The sequence below is a fragment of the Pelophylax lessonae genome (genome assembly GCF_965119305.1).
Source record: "Pelophylax lessonae genome assembly, chromosome: 1".
NCBI lineage: Eukaryota > Metazoa > Chordata > Amphibia > Anura > Ranidae > Pelophylax > Pelophylax lessonae.
In genome coordinates this window covers 770,955,904-770,982,957 of record NC_138768.1, presented here as the reverse complement: position 1 = coordinate 770,982,957, position 27,054 = coordinate 770,955,904, and the positions used below count along the sequence as shown (strand labels likewise).

Genomic DNA, 27,054 nt, shown 5'->3' with positions numbered 1-27,054 from the left:
TTAAAATTGATGGGAAGATGGATGGAGCCAAATACAGGACCATTCTGGAAGAAAACCTGATGGAGTCTCCAAAAGACCTGAGAGTGGGACGGAGATTTGTCTTCCAACAAGACAATGATCCAAAACATAAAGCAAAATCTACAATGGAATGGTTCACAAATAAACATATCCAGGTGTTAGAATGGCCAAGTCAAAGTCCAGACCTGAATCCAATCGAGAATCTGTGGAAAGAACTGAAAACTGCTGGTCTCAAATGCTCTCCATCCAACCTCACTGAGCTTGAGCAGTTTTGCAAGGAGGAATGGGCAAAAATTTCAGTCTCTCGATGTGCAAAACTGATAGAGACATACCCCAAGCGACTTACAGCTGTAATCGCAGCAAAAGGTGGCGCTACAAAGTATTAACTTAAGGCGGCTGAATAATTTTGCACGCCCAATTTTTCAGTTTTTTATTTGTTAAAAAAGTTTGAAATATCCAATAAATTCCGTTCCACTTCATGATTGTGTCCCACTTGTTGATTCTTCACAATAAATTACAGTTTTATATCTTTGTTTGAAGCCTGAAATGTGGCAAAAGGTCGCAAAGTTCAAGGGGGCCGAATACTTTCGCAAGGCACTGTAACATCCTGCTTTACAGCCGCTGGTTTTAATGGCTTAGATATTGAAAGCCAGGTATTGAGGGATAGAGGGCTGTTTGGATCAGTGATCCCTACTATGGTGAAGGTGAGAAAGTTGTCTTCCAGCAAGATATGCCATCGTACGTGGAAAACCTACATTTCTTGGTGTAAATTGATTGGCGCTCATCCTCGACCCTTTTCTGTGACTTGGATCTTACCCTTTCTTCAACAGGGTGTTGATCAGAAGTTGGCCTTGAGTACCATCAACAGCCTGGTGTCTGCCCTGGCATTCTGCATTCAGCGATCTCTAGCCACGCACTCTTTAGTTTGCACCTTCATTCAGGGGGTTTGACGTTTGGTTCCACCTCTACGATCTCTTTTGCCATCATGGGATTTAAATTTAGCACTTTCGGTTCTCCAGAAACCTCCATTTGAGAATATTCTGGAGATTCCCTTGCCTACGTTATGCCAGAAGGTGACATTCTTGGTGGCTATTACCTCGGACCGCAGGGTATCGGAATTGGTGGCATTATCCTGTCGCAGTCCCTATTTAGTGGTCCATAGGGATAAAGTGGTTCTTCTTTCCTGTCCATCAATCCTGCCCAAAGTTATCTCTGACTTCCATTTGAATGAGGACATCATGTTGCCTTCCTTGTGTCCCAAGCTGGCTCATTCCAAGGAATTTGCTTTGCATACCTTGGATGTGGTTTGTGCGATTCGGGTGTATCTGGCAGCTACCGAGTCCTTTCAGAGGTCAGACTCGCTTTTTGTGGTTACGGACGGACCAAGAAAAGGGCTGGCTGCTTCTTTGGCTACCATCTTCAGATGGATCAGACAGACGGTGACTCAGGCCTATTCCATTAAAAGTTCAGGTTCCACCTTTTACCTGTCACGGCGCATTCTACTCGGACGCTGAGTGCTTCTTGGGCCTTCCATCATCAGGCATCAATATCGCAAGTTTGCAAAGCGGCCACTTGGTCGTCGGTGTATACCTTCACACAATTCTATAAGGTAGTTACTTTGGCATCTGCGGATGCTTCTTTTGGCCACAAAGTTTTGCAGGCTGCTGTTTAAGAGGGGCTGTTCCCTCTTGAGGGGTGTTTTTCTTTAAACTTTTATTTTTCAGACAGGGCTCCAGTGACCCGGTTAAGGCTCCTGTGTCCTGGTTAAGGGCTCTTTTATTTAGCCTTGAGTTATTTTCCCCACCCCTCATTTTCTTTTTTGGCACTGCTTTTGGATGTCCCAGTAGTTACGATTTATGGAGTGTCCATCGATGAACGAAAGGGAAAATGGGATTTTTGTACTTACTGTAAAATCCATTTCGCTGAGTTCATCGACGGACACAGCACCCACCCCTCTATGGAGTTCTGATACTTCTAATACTGCTTGCTACTAAACTGATTACCTAGAGCAGAGAGGGGGGTTATATACCAAGCTGAGGGCAGCCCATGGGTGTAGCCAGGTGTTTTTTGTTCTGCCTAGTCCTACTCCTGGAGGAGGCAATATAACCCAGTAGTTATGATTTATGGAGCACTGCGTCCGTCGATGAACTCAGAGAAAGAATTTTTCCCTCACTGTACATGCGTATGATGTATTCTCTGAACATTAAATCTCTGCATTCAGAAAACACATCATACACCTGCATGTGTGTATGGCCAGCTATACGTGCCACCTGCGGCTCCTCAGTTGTGGAAAGCACCGGGATTTTTATGTTTTGGTGTATTTGCGCAGCACGCTCTGTGTACATGAGCCCTAAATCAGTAGATCTTCCATTTACACAGATGTAAAACTATTTAAATTATCACTTGTGTGTGTCTGTTTTTTTTTTTTTTTTTCTTGCTGTTATTTAGGTGTTTCTAGAAATCTTAAACAGCTATTTTTTCCTTAAAAGACTATGTTAATCTAATAAGGCATCCATTGATGAGTCACATTGCTAGACTGGAGAATTAGCTCTTGGATGAACATTGCTTACGATGTAGGCAAAGGATTCATAATATGCTTGTATTTTTAGCCCCAAGTTGAAATTTTAAACCTCTTAAACACTCATGATACCATCTGTATCTGATGCACGTCTAAAGGCCAGCATGAGACTTCCTTCTGAGGGTGAAATAGCCTGCTTTGAAATACCTGTGTGTTACGGAGTCCATTACAAAACAGGACATTTACAGGAATACAAGAGCATCATGGGAAAACCATGAAGAAGTCAGGTGTGTCAGCCACATGGAACGCAGTGACCAAGGCTGTCAACAAGATTTTGTTTTTTTTTGTTTTTTTTTATTTCATACACATCACGATAACAACGTTAGACTGCCCATAATGATTAATGATTTCATATTTCTTTAATTTAATACAATGATGCTATAAAAGTAAAAATTTAAAAAATGGTATTAGGTGGGGGGGGCATGGCGACTGCCCAGCGTAATGGCTGCTTAGGCTGGGAGCTATTCACCATCGCCGGGGAAATCGCATCTAAACAAAGCCTTGGATGCTAGCCATTATCAGCATCTGGTGCCCATCACTGCATGGAACATCTAGCCATGCCTCGTCGGAAGTGCTACAGCCCCTTAAGTTGTCAGGTTTCTTTCTGACAGTGACCCACAGACTACAACAAAATGGCGGCGGTTCCTGCTATTTGCGATCCGCTGCTGGACCTCTAGTGGTGGCCTCGGTGCCATCTTCCCATAGCCCAAACTCACAGACAGATGCAGTTCCAGCATCAGGGGCCTCCACACCTTTATTTAACAGCCCTGTGAAGAAAACATGCATGGGGAGACTGAGGCTGTACCATACCCTCCTCCGCCACCTCCTCCTATAGATCCAGTAGCAACATTCCCTACCACAGGCCAGCCAGTGTCAGATACCATGCTTAAAGACTTAAATGCTATTGTCGCTAAAAGCATCCGTACAAGCTGACATACTACCCTGCAATTATCAGCATAAGGCAGAGATCCAATAGCTGGGAGACTGGGTAGATTATGTAGAAAACTCTCTAAGTGAGTTTACTGAAAATTATAAAACTCTCGTAGACTTTCACACACCTCAATCAGAGGATATATCCTGGATTAAAGCAAAACTAGTGGAGGATAGATCCCACAGAAATAATTTGAAAATCAGGGGTATCCTGGAATCGGTCCAGCCTGCACAACTACCCCACTTTGTAGGTGATCTATTTCTTTCTGTTTTACCAAATCTCACTTCTGCGGATCTCACAATCAACAGGATACATTGAGTCCCTAAACCCTCTTTCCTCCATGATGAGATACCTGGAGATGTGATCCTCAGAATCCCATTTGTCGGGAAGGACATTCCTATACACAGAATGGCTCTTCTAGACAGCTTCCTGTGCATAGGCTACGCCCATTGCTCAAGTGCGTGCACCTGTTGCTTGTATTGTCATCAAGGGGGCTATTTAAACAGAGCCTGTGCTGTGCTTCAGTGCTGTCTTGTCTACAGCGTTCCTGTGTATCCCTGCTACCTGTAAACCTGCATCTGATTACTGTTATCGACCCGGCTTGGCTTGGCTTCTCCTGAACTCTGCCTGCATTGACCCCAGCTTGTCTTTGACCACGCTTCTGCCTGTACATCTGCACCTGATCAATCTGCTAGTGTATGACCCGGTTTGCCTGACCCTGTTCCTGCCTACTACCCTGCTGGACTGCCTGCTGCTAGTCTCTGCCTACTTTCCACTGGTGCCCATCCACTGGCATTCCTGCTCCGCTGCAACCTGTTGACGGACTCGGCCTGCTCCTGTCTCCTGCTCGGTGGTGTCCACCCGGCATTTCTGCTCTGCTGCAACCTACTGACAGACTCAGCCTGCTCCTATCTCATGCTCATTGGTGTCTATATGGCATTCCTGCTCCGCTGCTGTCCACTGACTGTCTTCCCCTGCTTGATCCTGACAGTTCGTCCAGCTAAGCTACTATCAAGACCAATAGGCACTCGTGCCACTCTGCACTCCTGTGCTACCTGTCTGCTCTATCAGGGGCCCAGAGTCAGAGGTGTAAGAGAGGCCTTCCTCATTGTATCAGGCTCTTCTACCAGGTACGTGACACCATTTCTACCAGGTCAAAGAACAGCTACTGGAAGCCTTCCAACATCCATCACAGCTCACGGAGAATGCCTCAGGTCTCCGCTTATTGCCGGATCTCTCCCAATATACTCTACAGCAACGCAAGAACCTCCTATCAGTTACGAAGGCCCTGCGCAACCGCAACGTGCCTTACAAATGGAAATACCCGGCAACACTGGAAGTCCCCCATCAGATTTCCACAAAAAGACTCATCTCTGGAAGAAGGCCTAGCCAAGCTAGACCAGTGGGACATCATCCATGAAACACATTCAGATCATCTGCAACCTCAGCGACCCCCCCACCCAGAGTCATTCCTGATTGGCAACAAGTGCACCATAATTATTCCACTTGAGCTAGCTTCTAAGGCTCTCCATCTCTATGAGAACACACAGTGCTTCATAAGCCCCCGGTGATCGCTGAAATATTTAACAACGTACTCCAATACCCCGTGAGGTTCTGAAGCTTATGCTGCCTCTTTTCCTCACTGCACAAGAGCACCTTTTGTAGTTAATTCTGCCTTGGATATCTCATCTACGAGTATCAAGCCCCGCCCAGATTTGAGTACCCTTCTACACTTGTCTGCGTTATACGATGTTTGGCAATGTCGACATGGTAACAAAAGAGACTATACTTTCTTCTCTAATAGATATTTAACCTACTCACATATACTTATTCCTTGTTGACAAGTGGCTGTTACAGCAAATATCCTCTTCCTCAATTTACAATATCATATGGTCTGACCATGCAGCCATTCAATTGTGGTTGAGGAAAAGGATGCTGGCCCTAGGGTATTTATGTGGCATTGCAATAGTGCAGTAATTCTAAATCCTGATACTTCTAGAACACTCTCTAAGCTCCTGAGGCAGTTTTTCAGTATAAATGAAACCCCTGACATAGACATGTGTTCTCTCTCTGGAATGCCCATAAGGCATACATGCGGGGGATCATTATAAATTTAAGTGCCAGAGCTAAATGTTCATTTGACAAAAAGCTCAATGAGTTACTCGATTCTATCCACGACCTTGCAGTTCAAAAAAGGCTCTCCACTACCGAATCCATCTCGGCTAGACTAACTCAATTGTGCTACAAACTCCGCTCCCTATTATGTTCTCAACATGACAATTACATGAGACGCCTTAAGCTACATTATTACGAAAATGACAACAGTGAGGGCACACTCCTACCAAATAGGCTAAAAGTCTGAAGCTCCAAATGTAGAATTCCTTATATATCTTTCATCCCTCCACCAAACAATGACTTACAAACCCCCAAAGCATTGCTGATGCTTTCTCAGACTACTACAGTGCCTTATACAATTTAAATTAAGATGTCTCCACCGCCTAACCTACTGCAGATTTGATTGGCCAGTATCTTAACAAACTCAAGCTTCCATCTTTATCTCCCGCGGAACTTGAGTCTCTAAATTCCCCCTTCACTGATGACGAAATTCAAAGCACTATCAAATCCCTACCGCTAGGGAAATCCCCTGGCCCAGATTGATTCAATAACTAGTACTGTACTATAGGGGTTTTGCTGACATTCTCTAACCTCATTTAGCAAATGTTTTTACTGCAGCAGCCTCTAGAGCATCGTTCCCAGAATAAATGCTCACAGCAAACATAGTTACTTCCCCAAAATCAGGTAAGACCCCTCGGCTAATTTCAGACCCATTCCTTTACTTAATACAGATGTCAAAGTTTATGCCAAACTTTTAGCGAGAAATCTACATGAGATTCTCCCAACCTTAATCCAACCGGACCAAATTAAGGGAAGACGAGCTTCTGATGTCACAAGGCGACTCTTGAACACAGTTAGCTTTGCTGAGCGGACAAGAACGCTCTCCCTGCTTCTCTCCATAGACGCGAAGAAGGCGTTTGACTTTGTCCTTTGGGGATACATGCACCAAGTCTTAAGAAAATTCAGATTTTCTGGTACAATACTATCTGCCATTATTGCCTTTATATTCTAATCCATCTACGAGAGTCTTCTTTTCAAGTTTCCTCTCCAAGCCATTTCGGATAACGAATGGAACCCGTCAGGGATGTCCACTGTCCCTTTTAATTTTCAATCTAGTTATAGAACCATTAGCTGAAGCAATACACACCCACCCTGGAATATCTGGATTCCGCTTCCATAAGCGACCACACGTTATTAACCAATTTGCGGGTGACATTATCTTAATGCGGTCCATTCTTGTCATATATCTCTCATTATAAGGTAGTTTGCTCAAAATCCCTAATTTCTCTTTCGTTCACTGATGGACACAGCTCCGTGTCTTCTAGACCAATGGGTATTATGCTGCTCTCTCTTCAGGAGTAGGACTAGGTGGAAACAATTTTGGGTACGTCCCTGAGGCAGTCCCAGAGGGTATACCATCACTTCCTGCTAAAGGATTTCAGTTTTTTTTCTGCCTAGTCAGGAGTAAGGATCTGGCTCTCTGCTGGGACCTGGGGTCCTGGCATTCTTTCCTTTTTATATGGAATTTTGTTTTACCTTTTCTTTATTATTTTTGTTCCTGTGTGAACTACAATCAACAGCCAGACTGGGCGACGCACTGCATGACCCAACTATTAGCTCCGTGCTAGGTTGGCCACGACATAGCTCCACTGGATGGGGGCTGGCCGGTGAGTGAAACACCTTGCAAGGTCGCATAGCCCTGGTCATGACAGTCATGATCAGAGTCGCAGCGTACCTCGGGCTGCAGCACCCCCATTCCAAGATGGTGCAGTGGACCTCTGGGAGTAGCGCCCGCCTGGTGCCATGGTGTGGTATGTAATGTCCCCCCTCCTTTCTTTCAGAATTGCTGGGGTGGTTGTGGACACTCGGTGGGGATGGTAGGCCCCCTGCTGTGTCCTCCCTCCCTCTCACGTTTTTTCTCCCATCTCCACAGGGAGGTTCCCCCTGCGTAGGTTGCCCTCACCTGCCCCCTGTCTCCACCCTTAGGCCCCTTTCAGGGGCACGGGTGCATTTAGGTAGGAGGGCTTGTCTGGTGTTGGGCCAAGGAGTGGTGGGTGGGTGCCGCTGTCAGCCCCCCCTTTTGGCCCGTACCTTGGTGCTGCAGGGGGTCCCTGGGGGGAACCCCTTCTGGTGGATGCCTCTTCCCTGGGGTCCAGTGGGGTCCCCTGCAGTGCCACCATTTTGCTGTGGATTCTGCATTCCCGGCCTCGGCAGCCATGTTTGTGTAGTCCAGCGACTATGTTTTGGGTTTCCCATAGAGAATAACGGCGGCCCTTTTCTTGTAGTCTGAGTGCGTTGATGTGCTGCGGGGGCCTCTAATGTTAGTGTCATCGCTTCCTCTCCCATTGCAGTGTGGCAGGCTGTTTGGTGCTCCCCAGCTCTGAGGTGGTGAATCTCTGGGGGTATACGATCCTTCTTCTGCTATACAGCACCATGGGTGCGCTTATTCTTGCGGTGCTCCAGCGGGGGGTTCGCCTTTTGTAGGAAAAATTGTTTTTTTGTTCTGCACAGCGTGGCTCCGATTAACTCCTTGTTGGCAATTGAGCCTCTGGAGCCTGTATCACCCCCTGACCCACTCCTGGAAGCTGCGGCACTCAGTCTGCCCTGGCGGCCATGACGGCAACCCTGCAGTCACTTGTATCCAAGGTAGATATTGCTCTGCAAAGGAGGCCTAGCAAGAAGCCCCCCCCTTCACCTGTGTCCTCTGCCTCCTCAGAGTCTGAGGTGGATCAGACGAGAGTCAGCCCACTGGGTCTTCATCCACGCACGCTGAGTGCTCGAACAGTGGAGACGAGTCATCCTCCTCCACAGCTGCGCATGAAAAAACGCTGGTGGAGGCCTTAATTGTGTCAGTGCGGGAAACTTTAAAGTTGGAGGACTCAGCTAATGCCTAAGCGCTGCGCTAGGGGACATCCCTTTGAGGAGTCTCTCCTGTAGAAACGTATGGTTCTACTGTCGGTGGACCCTCAGGTTTCCAGGTTAAATAATGCTATGCTTTTGGAGGATTCTCCATCCTTTAAGGATCCTGTAGACAAGAGAGCTGAGGCTCTGGTCCGGTATCTTTTCACCGTGGCTGGTTCAATGTTGAGGCTGGTGTTTGCTATCACCTTGGTATCCCAGACCTTAACAAAATGAGCAAAAGTTTTACGCCAGGATCTGGAAGGGAGTCCACACCCTCCTGAGCTGGCAGAGTTAGCGGATCAGTTGATCAAGGGGTTACAGTACATTTGTGATGCGTCTTTGGATGCAGCCCCCTTGGCCGTCAGGGTATCTGTGACGGTGGTGATTCTTCACCGCATGATATGGTTGAAGTACTGGTCGGCCGACAAGGCTTCTAAAAAGGTGCTGACTGATCTACCTTTTGTAGGTGACCGTTTGCTCGGTGCCTCTATGGAAGAGATCATTAAGAGCCTTACAGGAGGTAAGAGTACATTACTTCTGCAGGTTGCTAATGGCAAGGAACCTCGTCATAAACGTGGTCCTTTCTTCGTGGCTCACAAGCAGCCCTTTTGTCCGTCTGGATCGCAGGAAAAGAGTTTGAGATCCAGCCGTAACTTTGCGGGAGGCTCCAAGAGATCCTGGAATGGTAAGTCAAAAGCGGGCACTTCTGGTTCCGCAGACAAGCCTTCCCCAGCCTGAAGGAGCGCCCTCACCCGCATCTGGGGTGGGGGGTTGTCTTCGCCTTTTTCCTGATCCGTGGACCTTACTCATTCAGGACAGATGGGTCCACGAGTTGATTCGGTTCGGTTACAAGATCGAGTTTCGGTCCTTGCCTCGTACAAGGTTCTTTCCTTCCAACTTGCGCCTGTCTCACAATCGGCTACAGGGCCTCTACGGGGCAGTGCAGGACCTGTTAGCACAAGGAGTCATTGTGCCGGTTCCAGAGTTGGAACGTTTTCAAAGTTTTTATTCAAATCTGTATACATTTCCCAGGAAGGAAGGCAAGGTTCGTCTGATCTTGGATCTCAAGGCTATGAACCACTTTGTGCGGGTTCAGAAATTTTGGATGGAGTCCATCTGCACGGTAGTAGCTTTCCTTCATCAAGGGGATCTTCTGGCTTCTATCTATCTCAAGAACGCTTACCTTCATATTCCAATATATGTCGGGCATCAGTGTTTTCTTCGTTTTGCCGTGGGCGTCAGTGTTTTATTTGTTTTGCCGTGGGCGAGGAATACTATCAATTAGTGTCATTACCTTTTGGTCTTGCCTCAGCTCCTCGGGTGTTCACAAAGGTTTTGGCCCCAGTTCTGGCCTTGCTATTGAAGAAAGGGAGTGTGGTATTGGGTTACCTGGACAATCTGCTTCTGCGTGAAGATTCTTCCTCGGCTCTAGAAATCTACTTGGACATTACTGTGCGAACTCTACAGGAGTTCGGATAGACACTAAATTTTCAGAAATATATAAAATAGGTCTGCTTGGCAGTGTGGAGACTGGAATTGTATTTTGGAGGGCAGAATTGTATTGGTTGAAATCTTTCTGAGACCTAGTTTTATGCCATAGGCACTCAAGAGCACGGCTATGCTTTTTCAGACTTCTAGTGTTATCTCTTTGCCAAGGTTGAAGGGGTCGGGGCCTGATTCGATGTGTAGTGAGGCGGGCCAGTTGTGTCCAGGGAGGTTAAAAGTGAAGCGTTGTAGACAGAAGTGGTTAGGTTGGTGCAGGACAGGTGTGCGATTTTGTCATAGAGGTGGTTGAGATGGCATAGGTTTCTGCGGGTAACTGTAAGGCAGTTGGACGGAGAGGAGGTGGAGGAGAGGGAGAGAGTGAAACTAATAAGGTAGTGATCAGAGAGAGGGAAAGGATAGTTTGAAAGGTTGTACGGAGTGCATAGGTGGGAGAAAACAAGGTCAAGGATATTGCCTTCAGAGTGAGTAGAAACGTGTATCCATTGCTTCAGGTCAAAGTTGGAGGTTAGACTGAGAAGTTTGGAAGTGGCAGGAGTGTTAGTATTAATAGGGATGTTGAAGTCGCCAAGAATGATTGTGGGGATTTCAGAAGAGAGAAAGTCGCTCTACTCCTAGGAAGGTTTATCATCGAGTTTGGAAGGCGTACATTACTTGGTGTGAGTCTCGGGGGGTTTCTCCCCGTTCCTTTTCTGTGTCTCGCCTGTTGGAGTTTCTACAACTGGGTGAAGGTCAACGTTTGGCTCTGGGCACCATTAAGGGCCAGATTTCCGCTATGGCTATATTCTTCCAAAGGCCGTTGGTGGCAAAGTCCTTGGTTCACACTTCCGCTTCTTGAGGGTGTCATTTTTTCCTGGTGGTGAGCTCCAGTTGTTCCTGGTTGAGCTCCTGCTGTTACCTGGTTGGCTATGTTTAGCCTTGTTGGAAATTATACATATTACTGTGTTTTTCCCACGTTGACACTGATTTGGGACATCCAAATGGTCTAGAAGACATGGAGCTGTGTCCGTCAGTGAACAACAGAGAAAACTGGATTTTTGTCTTACTGTAAAATTATTTTCTCTGAGGTTCACTGACGGACACAGCACCCGCCCCTCTGATGGGTTTAGTTCTTCTGACACTGCTTGTTACAAACTGAAGTCCTATAGCAGGAATTGATGGTATACCCTCTGGGACTGCCTCAGGGGCGTACCCAGAATTGTTTCAGCCTAGTCCTAATCCTGAAGAGAGAGCAGCATAATACCCAATGGTCTAGAAGACATGAAGCTTTTTGAAAGAAAAGGATTTTACAGTAAGACAAAAATCCAGTTTTTAGATTGGGGCTGCCCTCCGAGACCTGCTCCATACTAGTGTCATCTCTCCTAAATTCTTGGGCAGATAAAAGAATAACTTACATTGGCATAACCCTGACCTACTCATGGGCTCTACTAGGTGAAGCAAACTATAAACCCTTAATCACCAAGCTTACTGCCGAACCTCAACAATATTGGGGTTGTGAACTATCTTGGATTGGGAGATTGGGTGCATTTAAAATGATGATTCTACCACAAGTCCTTTTACGTGTTTAGAAACCTTCCCATACCAGTCCATTCTTTCTATATGAGATCCTTATCCAGAGGCATAACTAGAACCTTCAGGGCCCCGGTGCAAGAAACCATGAAGGGCCCCCTGGCGCCCTTTACTCTAGTTGCGGGGCCCTTTATTACGGTGAGGGAAGGAAGAATTCTGAAGGGGGGGCAGCACAGAAGGGGGGGGGACCAGGGGAGCACACAGGGGCCCAGAGACACCAGAGACAGCAGAACACAAGTATATTGGATAGGAGAAGTGGCGGGGGGCAGCGTACAGATGAACCAATCTCCTCCATTTTCCTCCTGCAGCTACAGAAGGAAAAAGGAGGACAGTGATTTCTCTACATGCTGCCCCCGCCGCTCCTCCTATTCAGGTGTACAGGGGAGCCACATGGGCCCCCTTGAGCATGGGGCCTGGTTGCGATTGCAACCCCTGCAACCCCTGTAGTTACGCCCCTGTCCTTATCTTCATTGGCTAAAAAATATATATATTGCTACAAAAGAGCCCGCTGTTCGCATGCCCATCTTGTTAAACAGATGGAGTTGGCCTCGTGGATTTTCCAGACTATTGGGTTGCCACACAAATGTCCCAATTAAAACAATGATTTCCTCCCTCTCCAGACAACTTATGAGTAGACATTGAGTTTTATATATTACGTACTTCAGACCTCAAAACAATCCTCCTGGCGGACATGTGGAAATACATTGACACATATCCCTTTCCTTCTACAATTAGATCAGCACTTTTGGCTTGGAACACTTTCACCCGACATAAAACTGAAGCCCCACAAAATTCTGCAGTCCCGATCCCCCTATATACCTTGGACTCTCTTATCCCTCACCTCTCCACAAAAAAATGGCAGGAGGCAGGCATCCGATGGGTGGAGGACCTCTATCAAGGGTCTCACATCAAACCCATGGATGACCTAGTTAAAATGTTCCATATCTCCCCTAAGGACGCTTTTACTTATATTCATGTGTCCACATTTATGCAAGCTAATCCCAAGCCTTCACTAAACATACATTCTTCAGCCTGGAAATTCTTTACATGTCCCAATCCCAAAACTAAAGGTACCTCAATGTTCTATTCCATTCTCTAGAATAAAGGGACTTTCTCCAAGACCCCCTCCTATGGCTAAGTAGTGGGAATCCAACCTCTGTCACATTTTTTCTTTGATGACCAGTGAAAAATGGCTATTCCTTATTCCCAAAGGATTACCCACTGCGTCAACCACTGGTAAATGTCTCAAAAGGTCTTATCCCACTGGTACCTAACTCCGTACTGATTAGCAAAATTCTCTCCAGAGAATTCCTCTCTCTGCTGGAGAGGCTGTGGAAACACAGGTACCCTATCACACATATTTTGGGATTGTAAAGGCTTAACCTGTTATTGGAATAAAGTCTTCCAATTTATATCTAAAACCACTGGGATTCTCACCAAACCTGACCCGGCGTTGGCCTTACTGTACCTAAACATCGAAAACTTCCCTATTCAATTCCATGACATTGCAGTAATCATTGTCCACCAAGATGCACATTACCAAACTCTGGAGGTCTACTTAAGCACCCAATGTGTCAGAGTTAGTTGCTCATATAAACCTAACTTATAAATTTGAAAAAGGCATAGCTCTTTGAACAGGTTCTTTGCACATAAAATAATAATAAAGTGAAGTCAGCGCCTTAAAATAACTCAACTAGCAGCTTGCAAACAGTGTGAATATACAAACACTGAAAAACATGTGTAAATATATAGGTTGCAGCGCTAAAACATGAAAAACAGTGGAACATATATATGTGCATATATAGGTGTATAGTGGTTCTTCACCCAAAAGCAGAAATGCGCACTCACCAGACCCTATTGCTGTCTTGTTAGGACAGCTATTGCGTTTAAAGTATGACGTCAGGTCTTGAGCCAAAACAAATCAGGAAGGAGGATATATACCGGAGGTAATTTCTTCAAATACTCCAAACCAGCAGGAAATTAGATCAGTAGGCATAAAGGAGAGAAAAATCTATCCATAGTGTAGTATTTATTGGAATAAAATCTGACAAGCAACTTAAAATCAAGGAAAAAACATTCAATGGTCCAAGGTTTAAAATATCACTTGCATAAAACGCCACCAGACCCACGATAGAACTGGTGGATAGGACCTCTGGCATGTAATAACTGCTCTACGGCCGTTTCGCGTGAAGACGCTTCCTATCCTCCTTCCTGATTTGTTTTGGCTCAAGACCTGACGTAATACTTTAAACGCAATAGCTGTCCTAACAAGACAGCAATAGGGTCTGGTGAGTGCGCATTTCTGCTTTTGGGTGAAGAACTACTGGTGGAGGATTGATTATGTCACATTGGCACTGAATATTATAGTGGAGTTATTTTCACGTTTTTTATGGACTGAGTTCAATTTACTTTTTTGCACCTATATATTCACATATATATGTTCCACTGTTTTTCATGTTTTAGCGCTGCAACCTATATATTTTTCCACAGGTTCTTTGCACAAATTCAGTAGGATACGGAGTGCATGGAGCTCAATGATATCCCATACCATTGTTTGATATACCTTCCAGGTTGATATACGTGTAGGCCGATCATTATTGTTCCCTCATACGTATCATTAATGCTGTGCTCTAATATAAGCATTGATCGACTGGTTTATTGTTACCCTTGTTGCTCTGTGTCCTTTACTATATGTATAACATGCAATAATATCCAATAAAAATGTATTGTTTAAAAAAAAAAAATGGTTGTAAGGTATATCAGTTATCATGAGTTATAGTAAGTATAACCAGACAGGTTGGTGTCACAGTGTAGAGTGCTGCATAACACAGAGTGCTATCTGATGTTGAGAGGCAATTAAAATATATTCAAGTATATCTAAAGCCAAAACATTTATTTTGTTTTAGACTGAGGGAAGGGTTAAAACCCCAATTAGTTTTGTTTGTTGCCATCTTTGTCCTCTTAGTGACATTCCCCTTTACCTCCTGTCCTTAAAAGAATGCCAAGAAAGAAAGTCAGTCTCTCCTGGATGGTTGTCACTTGAGCAGGTGCCCCTTTTGAAAGATTTCTATTCCTGTTTCAGTGTTCAGTGACCATTAGTGTTGAGCGAACACGGACTGTATTATTCGTGTTCGTACCGAATAATTGGATTTTTTTTACCCGAACACGGACACTTTACTGTATGTTCGGGTAAAAATCTGTGTTCGGTCGTTTTATTTCCGGGTTTTGCATGCTTTGGCGCTCTTTTCATGGCGGGCTTTCAACAGCCAATCAACAATCGTTTAACTGGTGTGCCTTAAGCCATCCCAGCCATGCCTGCAAATGTCTTAGTAGCTGTGATTGGCCGTCTGAAGCATGTGACCAAGTCTTTATAAGTTCGAGGCAGCCGCCGCAGCAGCGTCATTCTGCTGCTTAGCTAAGGGACAGAGCACACATCAATGTGCTGGCTGCTGATTAGGGAAAGATAGGCAGGAAAAAACCATTTGTGTCCGGATAGAATTGAGGGACAGGTCGGAGTGTTTAGGCAGGGCGAGTTGTAGGCATTTTAGGGATAGAGTCTGCTGAATTATAGGGTCAGTGTCTTCTACAAACTACAATCGATATTGCTGTGTGGGGGGTGGGGTGAATCTGCACTCAATCCTGATCTACGATCTCTTCTCAATCCTGTTAGGGACAGAGTCTGCTGAATTTTAGGGAAACTGTGTTCTACAAACTACAATCGATATTGCTGTGTGGTGTGGGATTGGAGATAGGCAGGTGTCAGTGATCCACATCCATTTTTCTGTGTGTGAGCTGCAGTGAACACAATCTTTTTGGGCTGCAGTGAACACAATCTTTTTGGGCTGCAGTGAACACAATCTTTTTGGGCTGCAGTGAACACAATCTTTTTGGGCTGCAGTGAACACAATCTTTTTGGGGTGCAGTGAACAAAATCTTTTTGGGGTGCAGTGAACACAATCCTTTTTGGTGTGCAGTGAACACAATCTTTGTGGGGTGCAGTGAACAAAATCCTTTGTGGGGTGCAGTGAACACAATCTTTTTGGGGTGCAGTGAACAAAATCCTTTTTGGGGTGCAGTGAACAACATCCTTTTTGGGGTGCAGTGAACACAATCTTTTTGGGGTGCAGTGAACACAATCTTTTTGGGGTGGAGTGAACAACATCCTTTTTGGGGTGCAGTGAACAAAATCCTTTTTGGGGTGCAGTGAACAAAATCATTTTTGGGGTGCAGTGAACACAATCTTTTTGGGGTGCAGTGAACACAATCTTTGTGGGGTGCAGTGAACACAATCTTTTTGGGGTGGAGTGAACAACATCCTTTTTGGGGTGCAGTGAACAACATCCTTTTTGGGGTGCAGTGAACACAATCTTTTTGGGGTGCAGTGAACACAATCTTTGTGGGGTACAGTGAACAGAATCTTTGTGGGGTGCAGTGAACACAATCTTTGGGGGGTACAGTGAACACAATCTTTTTGGGGTGCAGTGAACACAATCTTTGTGGGGTGCAGTGAACACAATCTTTTTGGGGTGGAGTGAACAAAATCATTTTTGGGGTGCAGTGAACAACATCCTTTTTGGGGTGCAGTGATCAAAATCCTTTTTGGGGTGCAGTGAACACAATCTTTTTGGGGTGCAGTGAACAAAATCCTTTGTGGGGTGCAGTGAACAGAATCTTTGTGGGGTGCAGTGAACACAATCTTTGGGGGGGTACAGTGAACACAATCTTTTTGGGGTGCAGTGAACACAATCTTTGTGGGGTACAGTGAACAGAATCTTTGTGGGGTGCAGTGAACACAATCTTTGGGGGGTACAGTGAACACAATCTTTTTGGGGTGCAGTGAACACAATCTTTGGGGGGTACAGTGAACACAATCTTTTTGGGGTGCAGTGAACACAATCTTTGTGGGGTGCAGTGAACACAATCTTTGGGGGGGTACAGTGAACACAATCTTTTTGGGGTGCAGTGAACAACATCCTTTTAGGGTGCAGTGAACACAATCTTTGTGGGGTGCAGTGAACAACATCCTTTTAGGGTGCAGTGAACACAATCTTTGTGGGGTACAGTGAACAGAATCTTTGTGGGGTGCAGTGAACACAATCTTTGGGGGGTACAGTGAACACAATCTTTGTGAGGTGCAGTGAACACAATCTTTGTGGGGTGCAGTGAACACAATCATTGTGGGGTGCAGTGAACTCAATCTTTGTGGGGTACAGTGAACACAATCTCATACTTCTGAAGATTTGAGGGTGCTGCCTGTTCCATACTCCCCCTACTCCTCATCTAGCCTTTTAGGGGTACAAACAATAGTAATTGGGGCCTAGTGTGGTTGTGTACGTGTGATATACATACACTTTTTTTGGATCATATTTTCTATTCCGCTATTTAATCAAAAACCTTTGGGGATCAGTTAAATTGGGGGATAGTCTGTGTTGGTACGTGTGAGAGAGATCCACCTTTCCAAGTTGTTGGGGTTCATCTCATACTTCTGAAGGTTTGAGGGTGCTGCCTGTTCCATACCCCCCCTACTCCTAGCCTTTTAGGGGTACAAACAATAGTAATTGGGGCCTAGTGTGGTTGTGTACGTGTGATATACATACACTTTTTTTGGATCATATTTTCTATTCCGCTATTTAATCAAAAACCTTTGGGGATCAGTTAAATTGGGGGATAGTCTGTGTTGGTACGTGTGAGAGAGATCCACCTTTCCAAGTTGTTGGGGTTCATCTCATACTTCTGAAGGTTTGAGGGTGCTGCCTGTTCCATACCCCCCCTACTCCTCATCTAGCCTTTTAGGGGTACAAACAATAGTAATTGGGGCCTAGTGTGGTTGTGTACGTGTGATATACATACACTTTTTTTGGATCATATTTTCTATTCCGCTATTTAATCAAAAACCTTTGGGGATCAGTTAAATTGGGGGATAGTCTGTGTTGGTACGTGTGAGAGAGATCCACCTTTCCAAGTTGTTGGGGTTCATCTCATACTTCTGAAGGTTTGAGGGTGCTGCCTGTTCCATACTCCCCCTACTCCTCATCTAGCCTTTTAGGGGTACAAACAATAGTAATTGGGGCCCAGTGTGGTTGTGTACGTGTGATATACATACACTTTTTTTGGATCATATTTTCTATTCCGCTATTTAATCAAAAACCTTTGGGGATCAGTTAAATTGGGGGATAGTCTGTGTTGGTACGTGTGAGAGAGATCCACCTTTCCAAGTTGTTGGGGTTCATCTCATACTTCTGAAGGTTTGAGGGTGCTGCCTGTTCCATACCCCCCCTACTCCTCATCTAGCCTTTTAGGGGTACAAACAATAGTAATTGGGGCCTAGTGTGGTTGTGTACGTGTGATATACATACACTTTTTTTGGATCATATTTTCTATTCCGCTATTTAATCAAAAACCTTTGGGGATCAGTTAAATTGGGGGATAGTCTGTGTTGGTACGTGTGAGAGAGATCCACCTTTCCAAGTTTTTGGGGTTCATCTCATACTTCTGAAGATTTGAGGGTGCTGCCTGTTCCATACCCCCCCTACTCCTCATCTAGCCTTTTAGGGGTACAAACAATAGTAATTGGGGCCTAGTGTGGTTGTGTACGTGTGATATACATACACTTTTTTTGGATCATATTTTCTATTCCGCTATTTAATCAAAAACCTTTGGGGATCAGTTAAATTGGGGGATAGTCTGTGTTGGTACGTGTGAGAGAGATCCACCTTTCCAAGTTGTTGGGGTTCATCTCATACTTCTGAAGGTTTGAGGGTGCTGCCTGTTCCATACCCCCCCTACTCCTCATCTAGCCTTTTAGGGGTACAAACAATAGTAATTGGGGCCTAGTGTGGTTGTGTACGTGTGATATACATACACTTTTTTTGGATCATATTTTCTATTCCGCTATTTAATCAAAAACCTTTGGGGATCAGTTAAATTGGGGGATAGTCTGTGTTGGTACGTGTGAGAGAGATCCACCTTTCCAAGTTGTTGGGGTTCATCTCATACTTCTGAAGGTTTGAGGGTGCTGCCTGTTCCATACCCCCCCTACTCCTCATCTAGCCTTTTAGGGGTACAAACAATAGTAATTGGGGCCTAGTGTGGTTGTGTACGTGTGATATACATACACTTTTTTTGGATCATATTTTCTATTCCGCTATTTAATCAAAAACCTTTGGGGATCAGTTAAATTGGGGGATAGTCTGTGTTGGTACGTGTGAGAGAGATCCACCTTTCCAAGTTTTTGGGGTTCATCTCATACTTCTGAAGATTTGAGGGTGCTGCATGTTCCATACTCCTCTTCCTCATCCTCCCTTTAGGGTAGGAAAAAATTTAATCGGGCCTAGTCTGTGTTTGTACGTGTGAGATACACAGTTTTTTATCCTATTCCGCTATTCAATACACACCCTTTTGGTGTAAAAAACATTAAATTGCGGCATAGTTTGCATATTTGACATTTGCATATATTGTGCCTTGTTGCGCTGTTTTGGGTACTCCACCAACATGGCCAGTGGCAATGACGCCATTCTCAGCTTAACTATCCCACTTCTATGCCTCCTTGAAAAAACAATTTGGGCGATGATGGAAGAGGATGTGGCACAGGATGAGGAGGAGGAGGAGGAGGATGAAGAGGTAACATTTCAAAGGCTTTCAGGGCAGTCATTCGCAAGGGGCTCCGAGGGTGGGTTCCTGCACACACAAACGCCAGGGACACAATTGTCCAGCAGGGGCACAGTTCTGGAGGATGAGGAGGATGAGGAGGAGGAGGAGCTGGAGGAGGAGATGGAACCATGTTCACAGCAGGGTGGCACCCAGGCCAGCTCATGGCCATCACTGGTGCGTGGCTGGGGGGATACAGAGGACACGGACGATACACCTCCCACAGAGGACAGCCTTTCGTCGCCTCTGGGCAGCCTGGCACACATGAGCGATTACATGCTGCAGTGTCTCCACAACGACCGCCGAGTTGCCCACATTCTAACTTGTGCTGATTACTGGGTGGCCACGCTGCTGGATCCCCGTTACAAGGACAACGTACCGTCCTTAATTCACTCACTGGAGCGCGATCGCAAGATGCGCGAGTACAAGCGCACGCTGGTAGACGCCATGCTGCTGGCATTCCCATCTGACAGCGGGGCCACAGTGGAAGCACAAGGCAGAGGAGGAGGAGGAGGAGGTCGCCAACGCAACCAGGGCACCGCCAGCACCTCAGAAGGCAGGGTTAGCATGGCCGAAATGTGGAAAAGCTTTGTCAGCATGCCACAACAAACAGCAGCACCAGCAGCTCAGATGGAACGTCTTAGCAGGAGGCAGCATTTTACCAACATGGTGGAGCAGTATGTGTGCACACGCCTACATGTAGTGAATGACGGGTCTGCCCCCTTCAACTTCTGGGTCTCCAAATTGGGCACATGGCCTGAGCTTGCCCTTTACGCCTTGGAGGTGCTGGCGTGCCCTGCAGCCAGTGTATTATCTGAACGGGTATTTAGCACGGCTGGGGGCGTTATAACAGACAAGCGCAGCCGCCTGTCCAGAGACAATGTGGACAAGCTCACGTTCATTAAAATGAACCAGGCATGGATCCCACGGGACTTTTCCGTACCTTATGCAGAATAGCAATGGATACCGACCTTACCCACCCATTGTTCCATTTTTGCTCTTTCTCACTCTTTTGGGGTGTACCCTCATTTAAAATTTTTGAAAAGAAGCAGTGTTGGCTACCTCGTCCTCCTCCTCAGGGCCAGATTAATGTAGGGGCTATTGGAGCTGCAGCTCCAGGCCCCTACCTTTTATATAGGCCCCGGGTTGGCCATATTCACTGTTACCGCTCTTCTGTCACTTGTAAACACAGAAGTCTGGCTTCTATGCTCGCTTCCCCAGGCAGCACCCTCAGAACCTCCCCACACAGCGTGAAGGCCGGACAAGGAGGGACAGTTGGCGATGCATGGATGTGTTTATGGGCTTCAGAGACAGCATCCCATGTTGAATTAGGCATGCATGGCTGCACCCTTCCTCCTCTGGGTGCATGGCAAGGCACGGCCCTTAAGGCCCTTCAAAATCCTCAGCACCAAGCCCATGATGCTGTTAATCCGGCCCTGGTCCTCCTCCACCGCCGCTTCCACCTACACCGCCCATAGGTGTGCGCAGCCTATTGCATTAAGGTGTGCACCCCAAAGTTGAAATACACATGCATGTGTTTGCCAGCAGGGAGAGTAATGTATCGGGGCCATGTACCTGTAGGCAAGGAGAAATAGAGCAGAGCAGGTCCCAGGGAGATCTTTCCCATCTCCTCACTGGCAATGCTATGTGCCCTAGGTGATTAGGGTGTGCCCAGGCACACCCAGCACACCCTGTGCGCACGCCTATGTCACCGCCACATCCACCACCACCTCAACCTCCCTCCTACTCCATATGGGCCTCGTCCTTCAGAGATGAAGAAGAACATTGTTTTATTTTTCTGTTTTTTTTTGTTGTTTTAAGTTATTTCCCTATCCACATTTGTTTGCAGAGCACTTGCCATGCTCTTAATTACGTTTTGCTGCCATTTGCAGCACTCTAGCCCTTTCCTTTGGTGTTTTAGAGCCATTTTAGTGCCTTAAAGTTCGGGTCCCCATTGACTTCAATGGGGTTCGGTGTCCGGGAAAAGTTCGGTAAAAGTCCGGGACACGGACCCAGACTTTTTTTTAAAGTTCGGCCGAACCCGTCGAACACGGACATCTAGGTGTCCGCTCAACCCTAGTGACCATTGTAAAACTTTATCCCTTTTTTTTTCTCAGTGTGATGATGGTCATGAGGATGAATATGTTGAATCTCTCCAGCAGGGACACAAACCACAATAAAAATCAAATGGGGGTTTTAACACTTCCATTCACTATTTGTACTCTAAGAAAAGTACAAATTAAAGCGGTAGTAAACTGCATCACATATTAGCACATTATGAGAGACTTACCTCAAAACGAAGCCCTCCAGCACCATGCTGTCGCCGCAGAGAGGACTTACAACTTCCCCTGGTCTTTCTCCTGGGTTCACAGCCTCATGGCTACATGAGTGGCTGGGGAAACGATGAGGTCAATGCTGGACCTTCAGAGCGCATGTGCTGGTGACATCACCGGCTGCATGCACTCTGAATATCTCCTAAGTGGTGCAAGTTTAGGAGATATTCACAGTACCTACGGGTAAACCTTACTATAGGCTTACCTCTAGGTACAAGTGGTAGAACAGAGTTTACTAAAACTTTAAGGCTTTGGCTTTAGGTTCACTAAAATGTAACCCTGTCACAGACCTGAGCTATTAAAAAGAGCACATGATAGCATATGAGCATTTGAAATGCATATAAATAATGCAGGAAAAGGCTATTTGTTTTTTTCCCAAATAATTCAGCATTGGTATAACCTATTTCAGGATCTATAGAGTACAAGCAGTTAAGTCCTCATACGCCCTGGACATATAACCCCTGTGCATGACATCCCAACGTTTTTGTGTAAGCAGAAGGCAGAGGTGCACGCTGCCTGTAAAAGACTATAAGAGGCTGAAAGCTTGTGCGGCTGGTTGGTACTAGGGGTGGAGTGGTACTAATGTTTAGGGCAGTATGCACTCAAGGGCAAATGGCCAGAGTACAAACAGTCTGCGTCCACTATGCATCCAGATCATTGGTCCCTGGGTGCATACTGCCCTAAACATTAGTACCACTTGATGTACCGTCCAGCCCCAACAGCTCTCAGCTCTGACATCAATAATGACAATATAATCTGGGTTAAAAAAGCTTTTGTTCTAAACATTTTATCTATCATTGAACATTTTTTCTTTTCTTTCCCTTTAGGCTGTACTTGCTGACATTTCAACGCTGAAAGTTATGCCTCTTCTTCAAATTTTCCTGTTTGCCACCGTCACATGATCTCTCCCACAGTCTGCATTATCGGAATTTACATATTTTTCTTGGAATCAAGTCATAAGCTATGCAGTTATTTACAGTTTACCACAATAGGGTTTCTATCATAGTGTGTTTAAAAAACACAAGATTATTCAGTAAAATGATGAAAAAGGCAATGATGGCTTGCCCATACCTATAGTACCCAATGATATTCATGTTTACAGCAGATGAGTGATATGTAGATTCTGATTGGTAGCAATAGGCTACTGCACTGTACTGATTTTGAACACACATAGTTTGAAAAAAATATGTAACAATTATGTCATTAATAGTATAATTTGCATCTAATCATGGACCATGTGGCAAGCTTTACACACATTTATGTTCCATGTAAATGAAGCTTGCCAAGAACCATATCAAACAATAAATACAATTTTGTTAAAATGTTGATAGATGTGTTTTCTATAATTACAATGAATAATACACATATAAAAACCGCTTAAAACAAACCTTTTGTGTAATAAATATGTAAGATTCCATTTCTAACCTTCTAAAAGTCCTAATTCCTGACTATTATACTAATCCTGACGTAGCCTTCAACTATCCAAAATAAGGGAACAAGAGAGTAGGAAGTGATGAAGGGGATGATAAGGGACTATATCGTAGAGTTTGCTAAAGACAACAACATCATCAGCAGTAATCAGCACGGGTTTACAAATGGGCGTTCTTGTCAAACCAATCTATTAACATTTTACGAGGAGGTGAGCTGTGAGCTAGATAGGGGGAGACCAGTGGATGTGGTGTACTTGGATTTCGCTAAGGCGTTTGATACAGTTCCCCACAAGCGCTTAATTTATAAAATAAGATCTGCAGGTATCGACAGCAGGGTTTGCTCTTGGATACGGAATTGGCTTAAAGGGCGTGTCCAAAGAGTGGTAATAAACAGCGCATACTCAGACTGGTCTGAGGTAGTAAGCGGGGTGCCCCAGGGCTCAGTCCTGGGACCAACCTTGTTCAATTTATTCATAAACAACATTGAGGTCGGGATCAGTAGTTCGATATCAGTTTTTGCAGATGACACAAAATTGGCCAGAGCAATAACTGCACAGCATGAAGCAGATATCCTACAGAATGACCTGGACAAAATTACAGAGTGGGCAACGACATGGCAAATGAGGTTTAACGTGGAGAAGTGTAAGGTTTTGCACTTGGGGACTAAAAACATAAAAGCACAATACACGTTAGGAGGGGAACCCTTGGGGGAATCAAAAATGGAGAAGGATCTGGGAGTCTTGGTTGATGATAGATTAGGCAACAGCATGCAATGTCAAGCGGCAGCTGCCAAAGCCAGCAGAATATTGGCATGCATAAAGAAAGGGATGTATTCCAGAGATAAGACTATAATCCTTCCACTTTATAAAACTCTGGTCCGACCGCATCTGGAGTATTCTGTCCAGTTCTGGTCGCCAGTCCTCAGGAGGGATGTGTTGGAGCTGGAGAGAGTCCAGAGAAGGGCAACTAAACTAATTAGGGGATTGGAGGACCTTGACTATGAAGAGCGTCTACAATCGCTCGATTTATTCTCCCTGGAGAAGAGACGTCTGAGGGGGGACATGATAGCAATTTATAAATATCTTAATGGGGATCCCAGCTTAGAAAAAAAGCTGTTCATTCGAAGGGATTGCATGAGGACTCGAGGGCATACAATGCGATTAGAGGAGAAGCGTTTTAACCTCAGGCAACGTGGGGGGTTCTTTACTGTTAGGGCTACAAGATTGTGGAATTCTCTACCACAAGAGGTGGTTTCTGCGGGTAGTATGGTGGCTTTCAAAAGACTCTTAGACTTACATCTCAAGGATCAGAACATTCAGGGGTATGTGAGATGATTACAGCCACACACACCTACACAGGTTGAACTGGATGGACTATTGTCTTTATTCAACCTCACCTACTATGTAACTATGTAACTATGTCAGAGTGGAAGCAAACCTTATGTTAGGCACACATTAGGGAATGTAGGGGAATGGAATGTCCATATACCTACTTCTGCAACAGTGATGATTACAAAAAATATGTACATATCTACCCCAAATGCAACATAAAAACAAAGCAAATAAATTATTTCAATCAATATGAACAAACACCATGCTCTTCACTCTTCTTATTGTTAAATCAAAGTGCAATCCCACCACCTGGTGAAATGCCTGCTCACCTCACAATAAATATTCAAGACTTTTCACTATCTTTCTTGTTGACAATGGGTGGATCTCCTTCTCTCCTCCTGGGATAGATCACTCCTCACCACTGACTGTCAGGGCTTTACACTCTCTTTGCTGGCTGCTTTCATTAAAACTCTCTTCTCCTTTCACCTCCTGGGATCGATCATTCCTTATCACCGTTTTTTTACTACATGAAACAAAAAGGCATCTCCATAGTGCTCTCCATTTAAAATCTTTATTAAAATGCCCTCTTTTAAAATTACACAAACAAGACAAACAATAAAAATCAGCGAATTTCACTGTGTCAGAAAAACTCACCACTTGGCCAGGTTAGCAGTGGCTCTTTGACATTACAGCCTGGGCTCCTCCCACCTATACGCGTGTCGCCATGTAATTGGCTTCTTCAGTACGATGGGAAAGCCCTCTAGCCCAAGCCCTTATATTAATGTGTGTTACAATGGAAACCTTCCAAGCTTCTCCTCGTCCGTCCAAAGTCTATGAGTTCACCCACTTCCTGTGGACAACAGAACAACCAATTTAAACAATATCCTAGTCTCCTGTCCCTCTCTGCACTCCCACTACTAACAACCATCTAACAACCATCTACTTACAAAACATTTATTGCAGATCTTGGATAATATTACCATAAATCAGTGATGGCGAACTACCTTTTTTGAGCCCGAGTGCCCAAACTGCAAAACAAAACCAAATTAATTATTTCAAAGTCCCAACACTGCAATTAGTGAGAGAGAGATCGAGGTGAGAGAGGGAGGGTAAGAGAGAAAGAGGGGGGGGGGTGTGGGAGACAGAGAGTGAGAGCGGGGGTGTGACAGAGTTAGAGGGGGTGTAAGAGAGAGGGGTGTGAGCGAGAGAGGGGGGCATGTGTGAGAGAGAGCAGGGTTGAGAGAGAGAGAAGGGTGTGAGAGAGAGCGGGGAATGGAAGAGAGAGTGAGAGGGGGGGGTGGGAGAGAGAGGGGGTGTTAGAGGAAGAGAGAGGTAGGAGGGTGATAGAGAGGTGGGCTTAAGACAGAGGGGGGGGCTTGAGAGAGAGGGGGAGCTGAGAGGAGAGTGAGGGGGGAAATGAGAGAGATACCTCCAGCTCTGTCCCTATCTGCAGTCCCTGCTCTGCCCCCCTGTTCCAGTCTTTGTCTGCAGGTAGTCTGTGCATGATCGCGCCCAGTACTTCCCATGCCAGTCTCAGTTCTTGATTGGGGGGTGCTCTCTGCTCTGTTCCTTCCAGTTCCCCAGGCCTCACTGTTGAAGTTGAGGAGGTTTGAGGAGTCCAGGCTCTGGAAGGCACCAGGGATACTGCAACTATTGCTCGCCTCTTCGGGGGTCAAGGAGGTGGTGTATCTCCTCTCTCCCTCCTGGGCTCTCAGACCTGTTAACCTTCCCCATGGAGGCTGCGGGGCCACCCACTCACTCACTCACTCACTGTGTGCAGATTAATTCCTGCACCGCTGTTTGCTGTCATTACCACCGAACCTGGACTCTCCATGGACTCTCTTCCGTGCCCACAGAGATGGCTCTGCGTGCCAGCTGTGACACACGTGGCATGGATTCGCCATCACTGCCATAAATGATGCTCCATACTATTTGTTAACAGCTGACGTCAGCTCCTTATACACTTTTATTGAACATGCTGTTGCCATGCGGTCAGTTAAATGGGCATTGGAGAGTTCCACGTTAGAGAGGAAACATTGGAAATATCTGTTGGACTGCGTGGCATTCGGACTCCAGCACAGTTACTTTTGGTATGACAACAGATATTTCCTGCAGACCACCAGAATGGCCGTGGGAGCCCGCTTTGCTTATAGTGTAGCTAATTTATTTTTGGCACATTGGGATTCAGAGGTGGTATTTGCCAAAAAACCTAATGAGTTATCATGCTATAAAAGATTTATAGATGATTTGGGGGGGGGAAATGAGTCCAGTCTCCTCTCCTTAATGGACAGACTAAATTTGAATATTAGAAAAAAATTATATTGGCATAGAAGCATGATAGACAGAGTATGTTTTTTTTGGACCTGGAAATCTTCTTAGGAGAAAGGATATATATACGAGGAATTATTGTAAACCTACTGATAGAAATGGAAATCTAGCAATGGACAATTGTCACCACAAACCTTGGCTTTTAAACATCCCTAAGGGACAGTTTGTACGTTTAAGGCACAACTGTACTGCAGAGGATAGTTTTTTTAACAAAACAGGGTTGCTTTTTATTGTGAAACAAAGAATAGTACAGAGAAAACAATGGTGTTACAGATGTACATATCATGGAAACAGGAGTCATTCAGACAGTAATCAAACTTATCGGACCATGAAACAAACACCATTCAGTCAATTCAAGAGTCAAGGTTAT

The 27,054-nt window shown here is 45.4% G+C and overlaps 1 protein-coding gene across 2 annotated transcripts in view; it reads left to right on the top strand.

The window, feature by feature from the left end:
* The window catches only part of TBC1D19 (TBC1 domain family member 19), a 327,200-nt gene extending 304,280 nt beyond the window's left edge, over positions 1-22,920 (top strand). For both annotated transcript variants that reach the window (XM_082267943.1, XM_082267942.1), the window contains one exon: positions 22,423-22,920. In XM_082267943.1, the coding sequence (XP_082124069.1) occupies positions 22,423-22,497 (75 nt within the window). In that variant the 3' untranslated portion in view covers positions 22,498-22,920. The remainder of the gene's footprint in view (positions 1-22,422) is intronic.
* Positions 22,921-27,054: the final 4,134 nt, after the last annotated feature.